Below are 11,143 nucleotides of genomic sequence, written 5' to 3' on the forward strand. Positions count from 1 at the left end.
CCAGACCTCCGCTTTTCCTCTTTTCTCTGGGGGATGAACTGTCCCTGTTCTTGGCTAACTCCCTCCACTTACACTGTGGGTACTGTCCCTTCTCACTTACTCAAGCATGAGGCTCCAGAAATTCTCCCCACTCTTTCCTCTCTCCTCACCATTATTCGTTCCTCACTTGAGGATCATCCCATCATCATATGGACATCTGGCTATCCTCAGTCAAGTTTAGTATAGGCAAACCTTGCAAGCCAGCAATTCTACTCTGGGTTCTAACATCCCAAATAAAATCTTACCCAGCTAAGGCAACCTATAGAAGGATGCTCATGGCAACTGCATTTTTTAAGGAGAGCGGGAAGCATCCCAAGAGTTTGTCAAAGACAGGAGGGGAACCACAATATGAGGGGTGCATACCAGGAAGCACTGTGCAGTGGTTAGAGGTACACCTCAATACACAGATCCAAGAAGCTCAGTGAACCCCAAGAAGGAAAAACAAAAAGACAAACACATGCAGGAACAGCATGGTCACGCTGAAGAAAACCAAAAATAAAGAGGCAATCTTAAAAGTAGCTAGTGGGGAAAGGGAGACTCTACAAAAGAACAATAAGAAAAACACCTAACTTCTCACAAGAAATTATGTAGACCAAGAGACAATGGAGCAACACTTCATATTGATGAAAGGAAAAATCTGCTAACCTAGAATTTTATATCCATTGATAATATCCTTCAAAAAAGAATGTGAAGTAAAGGAATTTTCCAGTAAATCAAGCATGTCAAACTCAAAGGCTAACACAGGCCAAATAAACAAGGTTTAAGTTTATGTGGGCTGCAAAAAAACAAAAGCTTCAATTTCCATAGAAATGTAGATTTATTTCGATAGAGACATGCTGAATACAAAGGGCTGAAATAAATGAGACATCATTAACATAAAATAGAACATTTTAATAAAAATTAATATTTTTTCTTGAACATTAACTTACCAGACACTGAATAACTGCACAAATTAATAAGTTTAATGTAAATAAACCTATTTTTCTTGTTCTCTGAAAGCAAAATGTTTCCTGTTGCGCACACCAAACAAGTCAGTCCAAGACTAATGACATGGCAATCAGCTGCTAAAACATTCGCTGCTAGTATTAGTGGAGAGAAATGGTGCGCCTGCACGTAAGGGAAATGAATGCAACATGATTATAGTAATTAGTCATTAGCAAACGTTGTAGTTCGTTATTAATAATTATGTATAACAGGATATTATAAAAATTAAGTTATGAAATTTTTATGAAAACATTTCCAACATACCATTATATTGGCTGGGCGGCAAAAATATCCGTTGTGGGCCGTATGCGGCCCACGGGCTGGGAGTTTGACATGCTTGTAGTAAATGAATGCTAGGGAGTTTGTGGCCAGCAGAATTGCATTACAAGAAATGCTAAAGGAAGTACTTCAGGATGACGGAAAATGGTATCAAATAAAAATCAAGATCAGCAAGAAAATAAGAGGAAGCTATAAGAGGAAATATTTTGAATTGAATTTTTGAAAAGATAACATCAAAATTTGTGGCAAGCAGGTAAATTACTTAGAGTGAAATTTAAAGCATTAAATACCTATTTTAGAAAAGAGGAACGTTTCTAAATAAGTAAGCTTCCCCCTAAGGCTAAGAACAGGCAAGAATATCTGCTCTCTCCTCTCCTATTCAACATCACGATGAAAGTCCTAATCAATGCAAAAAGGTGTTGGGTGGGGGAGGAGGAAGAAAAGAAAAAAGAAAAGAAGAGAGCAAGGATTAGATTAGAAAGAAAAAAACAAACTATCTTTATTTGCAGATGACATGATTATTTATGTAACTAATCCCAAATAACATACAAAAAAACCCTCTAATAAGTGAGTTTAGCAAGGTCACAAGAGATGTTAACACACAAAATCAGTAACATTTCTATAGATCAGCAATATACAATTGGAAACAAAAATTTAAAAACAATACTATTTGCAATTGCTTGCCCCACAAATGAAATACATAGGTATAAATCTAACAAAACATACACATAATCTGAATGCTGAACACTACGAAATGCTGATGAAAGAAACCACAGAAGACTGAAATAAGGGAAGAGACAACCATGTTCATAGATTGAAAGACCCAATATCATAAAGATGTCAATTATTTCCAAAATTTACGGATTTAACAGAATTCCAATAAAAATCCTGGGAAGATTTTTTGTAGATGTACACACAATAATTCTAAAATTTATATGGAAGGGCAAGGAACAGAGTAGCTAAAACAGTTTTGAAAAAGAATCATGTGGGGGAAATCAGTCTATCTGATTTTAAGAGTTATTATATAGCTACAATAACCAAAACTGTTAGGTGTTTGAGGAGAGATAGACACACAGATCAATGCAATGAAACAGATAACAGATTTTTGACAAATGTGCAGTGGAGAAAGAATACTTTTTTTTAATAGATGGTACTAGAAAATTAGACATCCATTACCAAAAAATGAACTTTGACTGAACATTATCTATACTAATAAAAGGGTAACATGCTAATTAGACCAGGAGACCTTCCAGACAAAGCCATGGTGGCGAGGCCATGACAGAGGCAGTTAGGGGCGATCAGGCCAGGAGGGGAGGGCAGTTGGGGGTGATCAGGCCAGCGGGGGGGGGGGGATGACAGTTGGGGGTGGGCAAGCTGGCAGGGGGGGCAGTTTTGGGGGTGATCAGGCTGGCAGGGGGGGGGCAGTTGGGGGTGAGCAGGCTGGCAGGGGGGCAGTTGAGGGAGATCAGGCTGGCAAGGGGGGACAGTTGGGGCTAACAGGCCGACAGGCAGAGTGGTTAGGGGCAATCAGGCAGGCAGGCAGGTGAGCGGTTAGGAGCCAGCGGTCCCGGATTGCGAGAGGGATGTCCCAGCTTGGAGAGGGTGCAGGCCAGGCTGAGGGACACCCCCTGTGCACAAATTTTGTGCACCGGGCCACTTGTATCGTATACAAAAATTAACTCAAAATGAAGCACAGATTTAAATGTAAGACATATAATGATAACACTTCTGGAAAAATAACGTGGAAGAAAATCTTCATGGCCTGAGTTTAGGCAAAGAGTTCTTAGATATGACATCAACAGCAAAATCATAAAAGAAAAACTTGATAAACTGCACTTTTTAATGAAAAAGTAAAAGTTTTGCTCCATAAGACAGACTGCTAAATAAAAAGATAAACTACGGACTGGAAAAATATTTACAAATCACATGTCTAACAGAATTTATAAACAACTCTTAAAACCCAGCAAAATTAATAAATGGGCAAAGGACTTGATCAAACACTTCACCCAAGAGGATCTACAGATGACAAGTAAGTACAAATAAAGGTATTTAACATCCTTTGCAATGAGGGAAATCCAAATTAAAACCATAATGATATTTAACTACACACCTATTAGAATCACTTAACTAACAAATACGGACAACGTCAAGTGATGTTAAGGAGCGGAGGAACGGGAACTATACTTTGTTGGCAGGAATGACAATGGTGCTGACCTTCTGGAAATCGGTGTGGCAGTTTCTTATAAACATACACGTACCACATGACCCAGAAATCCCACTGCTGCTTATTTACCCAAATGAAATGAAACCTATTGTATTTACACAATAACTTATGTAAATATCTAGAGCAACTTAATTCACAATCATCAAAGCTGAAGATAACCTAAATGCCCTTGGACCAGTGAATGGATTACTGAACCGTGTCACATCCACACAGTGGAATACTCCTCGGCAATTAATGTGAACAAAGTATGGATAGCCACACAACAGGGACGAATTGCAAATGCATTGGTAAGTTAAAGAATCAGACTTAAGAGGCTACCTAATGTAAGATGCCAATCATACGACATTTTGGAAAATATAAAATTATAGAAATTATAGGAAAGGAGAATATATCAGGGGCTGGGGGCAAGGGATGGGCTGACTACAAGATGAGGGAATTGTTTATGGTGATGGGCTTGTTCTATAGCAGTGGTTCTCAACCTTCCTAATGCCGCGACCCTTTAATACAGTTCCTCATGTTGTGGTGACCCCCAACCATAAAATTATTTTCATTGCTACTTCATAACTGTAATTTTGCTACTGTTATGAATCGTAATGTAAATATCTGTTATGCAGGATGTATTTTCATTGTTACAAATTGAACATAATTAAAGCATAGTGATTAATCACAAAAACAATATGTAATTATATATGTGTTTTCCGATGGTCTTAGGCGACCCCTGTGAAAGGGTCGTTCGACCCCCAAAGGTTTCGCGACCCACAGGTTGAGAACCGCTGTTCTATAGCTTGATGCGGTAGTAGTACATGACTATGCATTTGTCAAAATCCACAGAACTGAGAGGCACCAGACACATGCATGCACAGAGGAAAGACCCCACGAGGACACAGTGAGAAAGGCGGCCATCTGCAAGCCAGGGAGAGAGCCTCAGAGGAACCAAACCTGATGGCATCTTGCTCTCTGATTTCTAGTCTCCATGTGCACGAGAAAATAAACTTGTGCTGTTAAACAAAACAAAACCAAACAAACAAACAAAAAACTCATAGGCCTGGGCACCCAAGCAGGCAAATGGCACTATACCATGCAAATTATAGAAAATAAAAATTAGAATAACAGCTCCAGGGAAGGAAGAAATGGGGGAATAAAAGGGAAAGGGAAAAATAAAATAAGAGAGAGGTTTTAAATGAGTCAAGACTGGCACTGTCCCATGAACTAAAGAGTCTAAGTAACCTAATCCTCTTCCTCAAAGGCCAAAAAATAAAATAAAATGAAAATCCTGGATAAATATATCCAGGGGTGGGCAAAAAGTAGATTTTCAGTTGTGAGTTCATGAAACACAGTTTATTTTTGTAATATTATTTATTTACTTATTATTGTATTATTCATAAACCTACTCTTTATTAATTATTGTATTATTTTCTTTAAAAAAATAAATCTTTATTGTTGAAAGTATTACATATGTTCTCTCCCCCCCCCATTAACCCCTTCAGTTCACCCCCCGCCCCTCACCCCAGGACTTTAGCACCGTATTGTCTGTGTCCATGGGTTATGCATCTATGCATACAAGTACACCTTAAATTTACATAATGTTATATGTCAATTGTATCTCAATAAAGCTGAAAAAAACAAAAAAATTATTTGCTCATGTCACTTCTGAGCAAAGATGAAACCAAATGTTAGCCAACTTAATCCAACAGTATTTTCAAAAAGTAAAAATGCAACCTGATCAAATAGATTTTAAGAGAATAAGGAGGGAAAATCATTGAAAATCCAAAAAAGGCACTGATAAATATCGGCATCTATTTATAATTAAAGCAAACAAAAACTCCTAGCAAACTAGGAATTCAAGAGAACTGTCTTAACTCGATGCAGCTTACATTTGCAAATCACATATTTACAGAAAATATTAGATTTAATGGCAAAGATAAAGACACATTCTCTTTAAGATCTGGGCCGCAATCACAAGGTTGGCCTTAACCATCACTAACTGATGTCCAACCAACGCTCTACAAAAATTTCAAAAAAGAAATAAACAATGTGAGCGTTAGGAAGTAAAGGACAGAACTAACATTACTTGTCAATAATACGGTCCCCAGGGACCAAAAGAATCAACATACATGAGGATTTGTAAGGTTGCCAGCTGCAAAATTAATTTATAAAAACCAATAACAACTTTCTCCGCCAGTAATAACCACCTAGAAAGTATAATTAAAAAGGTAACATTCGTAATTTCAATAAAACCTAAAAAGTACCTAAGCATTAATCAAAACTCAAAGGACCTCTGTAAGACAGATATCTGAATACATGAGACATTCCATTTTAGATAGGACCATATAATATTATAAAGATGTCATCTCTCTCCAAAGTAATGTGTAAATTCAGTGCACTCTTAATCAAAAATCTAGTTGGCCTTTCTGATAAATTTACTCTGAAATGTAGAACGAGGAATAAAAAGCCCATTAAATTCTGGAAAAGAGGAGTACAGAGGGAGCTTTCCCTATCAGATACTACTACATACTGTGCAGTCACTGCATTAAAAAGTGTGTGGTTGGTACAAGAACAAGCAGACCCACAAGCAGACCAAGGAGCTCAAAAAAAGAGGTATAGAGGGGGCTTCGCCGAAGACTGAGGAGAGGTCAGATTGTGTAGTCGACGGAGTTAAGGAAGCTGGCTCCCCACATACAGAAAATGAATCTGGATCCCTTTATGCCACATGCAACAGTGGGCTCCACCTGAACTAGGACCCAAATATGAAAGGTGAGCTGCAGAATTCAAAGAAAATGTATCTTGCTAACTAAATGGTGGGGAAAGACTTCTGAAAACTTCGAAAGCTCAAACCATAAAGGGAAAAAATGGAAAAATCCAATCCCATTAAAATTAAGGATTTCTGTTCAACAAAGGCCAGTTAAAGACACTCACAGGACAGGAGATGACAATGTCCAGTGCTCACAGCCGACAAAAGAAGGTCTAAAACAGAGAATCATCGGGAAAGGAGACCACTGCCCTAAGATGCAACGCTCAGAAAGCGGTGCCCAGCTCCGAGGGGGCAGGTTGTGTCAGCTCCCATCACTTCTGGCAGAAATGACCTGGCCCAAGTGACCGCAGGGTCACACACCACTGACTGTGTGCCGGAAGCTAGTGGGCAAGGAGGATGCACTAGCAGGCTCTTTACCACAGTGCGCACCCTTCACTTTGTCCTCTGTAAGGACCAGGCAGGCACCTGGTCCCCACAGGCCCAGGATACTGCCTGCTGGGCTGGCTCCGGTGAAGGGAAGAGAGAGGCGGGCTTTGTGGGGTGGTTTCTGGCTTCTGCTGGACAGGGAAGTGGGCCAGAGCTCCAGGCTTGATGTTGCCGGGGGCTTGAGAAAGGCTTTCCCTCCCCTAGTCTCTGGCTCAACTCTTGCTTCCCTGGACACGGTCAGTGGTTTCTGAGAAGCTTAGTCAGGAGTCTCACATGAAGTCTTACTCTGCAGCCTGCCAAGTGCATCCTCCCTGCCCACTAACCTCTAGCACCGTCAGTGGAGCGTGACCCTGGGGGTCGTCTGGGCCAGAAGCGATGGGAGCTGACACTTACAATGCGCTCCCTCTGCCGCGCTCTGCTTCCTGGGCTTTGCTCACATTCGCACAGTCAGCCCTCACAAGGCTTGTGGGCGGGACTCTTCCCACTGTAGATTCGGACCCAGGCAGCTGCTTCCACTTTGAGCTCCTGACACCTGTGCCGTAAGAGGCTGGGACACACACGGCCCCCGCAGCCTCGCAGAATTAGACACGTGCACGCAGTGTGCCAGCGTTCAGAAAGGCCCTGGCTCTGCCCCCTTCTGACTGGGTGTCTTGGGCAGGTCAGTTCCTCTCCCCTGAGCCTCAGCCTCCTCACCTCTAAAATGAGCCGAAGATGAGGACAGAATTATGATACGCACAAAGTGCCTGAGAGAGCACTCACTAGATGCTGGCGAGCCGTTGTCGTCAGCACCCCAACTCTGGAAACTCTGCCCCGGGGTCGAAGAACACTGATGGGCTTGCAGTGTACCAAGAGCGGCGGCCCCTGCCAGGGACCAGAGAACCCAGGACGCCCTGAGCATCTCCAAGGACAAGAGAACCCAGGACGCTCTGAGCAAATCCAACATTGGTAGGAGAGGGTGCTGGGGGGGGAGGTGAGCAAGGAGCGGGTAGGTGGAATAACAGTGGCCCAAGCCAAGAGTAGCCACAGGTCACCTTGGCAAGGCCAGGCCCCCATGGGTGCTGTGGGGAGAAGGCAGCTATAGAGGGTGGGGCTGCGCTGGAAGAACAGTGGTGGTGGGCCAGGCCATGCACAGGTCTGTGGTGAGATGCCCCATGCTCCCCTTCCCTCCTTTCTCTTCACCATCTACACTCCAGCCTCACAAATGAGCCTCCAGACGTTACCAAATGTCCACTGATGGGCAAACTGCCCTCGGCCAAGAGCTACTAGTCTAGAACTTAGCAAACCTGGACTGAGATAAGAAGCAGCCGGAGTCAAGCCTTGGGCCACAGGTGTGGACACAAAGGTCTGGAGTTAGGGCTCTGTTGGTCTTGAGAACAAGGCTGGTCAGCCTAGGTGCGCCCCATCCCTAGGAGTGTCTTAGCGCTGAGTTCCACTTTTAATTTTGCAAAGTGCGGTTGTTCACCCCACCTCTCTGAAGTGGATGGGGGAAGTAGTCTATTACTATCCTCATTTCACAGATGTGGAAATTACAATACACCAAAGTCACCCAGTAAGCTGGTGACCACACCAGGCTGGAACTCCCCTGACAGGGTCACCAGAGACAGAGACTGACAGGGGACCAGGGCAGAGAGAGGACGGCCTGTTGACTTCTGCATCTATTTCTAGAAACCCGCATCCCTACAACCCGGATCCATTAGTTCCTAACAATCCCCAGGGGCCTCATAACTCTGTTCTCTTTCAGATGAGCACTACAGAGGCTCAGAGAGGACAAGAGACACATCCCACTGCGTGTGTGTGTGTGTGTGTGTGTGTGTGTGTGTGTGTGTCTGTGCGCGCACATACACAGGCTTGGAGAGAACTTGGGCATCAGCTCCCTTCCCTTCATGCCAGCCCACATCCAGGCTGGAGCCCAAGGTCTAGGGCTCCTCACAGCCCATCTGACAGTCCCTCAGACACTGCCTGGCCAATGGCCCTTCCAGGCACTTACCAGGCCCCACTCCCCATCAACAAGGAACATCTGAAACGTACAATCCTCTCCCTGTGATGCCGGCAGGGCCTGTCTGAGTGAGAGGATGTTTTCAGCAGTGAATCGCTTCTGTTAGTACAACTCATCACTGTATTACTCGTTATTGATGACAGCGATAGTTCACGAAGCTTGTGCATTTATCACACACCAAAACAGTTCTGGGGCCATGACAGCCCCACTGACCAGTTACAAGTCAGCCACAGCGTAACAGGGCAGGAATTATCATTGGCCCCACTTTATAGAGCGTCAAACTGAGGCTCAGAAAGGTTAAGCGAGATTTACAGCCAGTATGTGTGGGTGACAGACTCCCGGCTCAGACCTGGCTGACTCTGGGGTGCTGTGCTCCTCCCACAGCATCCAGACTCCAGAACTTCAGGGGAACAAGTGAGCAAATATACCAGAAAGAGAAACTCATTTGAGCCTGAGGTGGGTGTTTTAGCGGATTGACTAGAGCCGTGGTCGGCAAACTGCGGCTCGCGAGCCACATGCAGCTCTTTGGCCCCTTGAGTGCGGCTCTTCCTAAGCCTTAGGAGTACCCTAATTAAGTTAATAACAATGTACCTACCTATATAGTTTAAGTTTTAAAAAGTTGGCTCTCAACAGAAATTTCAATCGTTGTACTGTTGATATTTGGCTCTGTTGACTAATGAGTTTGCCGACCACTGGACTAGAGCATCTGTGGTCTTGTGCATACTCTCCACCTTGTGTAGAAATCCATTCTCCTTAGGAATCACAACGGCTGACTTCAGTCTGACCCAGACCTGTGAGCAAGATGCCCGGTAGCACTTTCACCCACATCCCTGACTGTCCTCGGCCGCCCATCTGCCAGAGCAGCCTCCGGTGAGCACAGCCTTCGTGGTCCACCCGGTGGAGGGAGGTGAGACTCCCACACCTACCACACCTATCCTTTGGGAAAGGATAGGGAATAGGGGATATGCTAGTGCCTGGCAAGAAGCGGGGTTCTCCAGCAGTGCGGAGTGCTCAGCCCCCCACCTCAGCCCAAGTGCCTGCATCTCCCACTAGGCTCCTCCTGGCAGATTACCCCTGCCAGGGTCAGCATCCAGCCAAGTGCAGACCTGGCTTGGACAAGTTTCCTCTCCGGGAGCGAAGTTTAAGGTGATAGCTCTCAGAACCGACCGAGCAAGCTTCTACCTGGGCCTCCTGAACTCACCTAGAAAAGGTGTGATGGAGCGGGATGGGTTTTGGAGGGCACACGGCATGAACTTCAGGTAAAGAAGGCAGAATGGAGGTCAAGCCTGGCTTCCTGGCCCTGTGCCCTTTTTGCCCTCAGCAGCCCTTCGCAGGGGTTGTGGTGCATCCCCAGGGGGCTGCGGGCAGTTCACAGACAGGGCCAGGTTCCCTCCCTCCCCTTCCCTCCCAGGGCCTCTGGGTCTCAGTCCCAGGAGCTGGACCCTGGCAAGGTCAGCAGAGTGCTGAGGCAGGTGGGTGCCCACCCTCTTCTGAGAGGACAGCAGGGGAACGCGGGTGACATGAACAGGACCAGCTGGCCCCTTCCCGGAAGTCCAGGGGGACAACTGCCTCTTTGGTGAGGGGGGGCGGGGACAGGTTACAGACCTGGTGAGTCAAGGTCCCCTTCAGAATGGGTGTGCCCTGCAGGGGCTCCTCCCCCAACCTGCCGGTAGTAGGGAGGCACCAAGGGTTGAGAAGCAGGCAGCTGCCAGGGGTCTTGGGGAGCCGGCAGTGTCTGATTTAAGAGTAGGTTTGTCTCCTCCGTTAATATTTTATTGGGACAGAAATGTGGCGCCTGAGGATTTGGTTACTGATCCCGTGGGCCTGAGCTTTGCCTGATGTTGGATGGGGGCGAAAGGGACAGCCCCGAACGCACGGCAGAGGCCTGATATGACTCGCCACCCAGCACCCTGGGCGGAGGGTCTTCAGTCTTCACCCTGCAGCACCTCCTGCCACCGGGCGGCCTAAGCCGCTGTGCTCACCGCGGACGACTCAGATCGGCAGGACTGAGACGGCCAGGGCTGCGGCTCGCGGTGCCACCTGGCATCTCGCTCACACCCACCTTAAGCACCGCGGCTCCGTTCCCGCGGAGGCCACTCCGGCCCAAGACCTCTCTGACCCCTTAGTCCCCGGCCAGCGCTCCGGAGCCGGGAGCCAACCCGGGCGGCGGAGCTAGGCGTGCCCTGCCGGAGCGCGTGCGGCTCCCTCCCCTCGGACGCCGGCCCTGGCCGAGGGCAGCGGGGCCGGGACCACACGGTACCTTCCATGGAAATGGGCTCCAGGATGCCGAACTGCTTGAGCACGGCGATGAACAGCAGCACCACCACCGCCATGCGCACAGCTCCATGCCCTGGATGCCCATGGCGCCCGCGCGCTGCCTCCGAGGCGCCGGGCCGGTGTAGCCCGCCGCTCTGGGGGAGCTGCGCTCACATGCCCCCAGCAG

At 46.4% G+C, this 11,143-nt stretch overlaps 1 protein-coding gene across 1 annotated transcript in view; it reads right to left on the reverse strand.

The window, feature by feature from the left end:
- KCNIP3 (potassium voltage-gated channel interacting protein 3) overlaps nt 1-11,093 on the reverse strand; it is a 21,639-nt gene extending 10,546 nt beyond the window's left edge. The window contains 2 exon segments of the mRNA XM_006109760.3: nt 10,961-11,035; nt 11,038-11,093. Of these exon segments, the coding sequence (XP_006109822.1) occupies nt 10,961-11,035; nt 11,038-11,062 (100 nt within the window). The 5' untranslated portion in view covers nt 11,063-11,093.
- Nucleotides 11,094-11,143: the final 50 nt, after the last annotated feature.

The sequence above is a fragment of the Myotis lucifugus genome, unplaced genomic scaffold, assembly GCF_000147115.1.
Source record: "Myotis lucifugus unplaced genomic scaffold, Myoluc2.0 scaffold_331, whole genome shotgun sequence".
NCBI lineage: Eukaryota > Metazoa > Chordata > Mammalia > Chiroptera > Vespertilionidae > Myotis > Myotis lucifugus.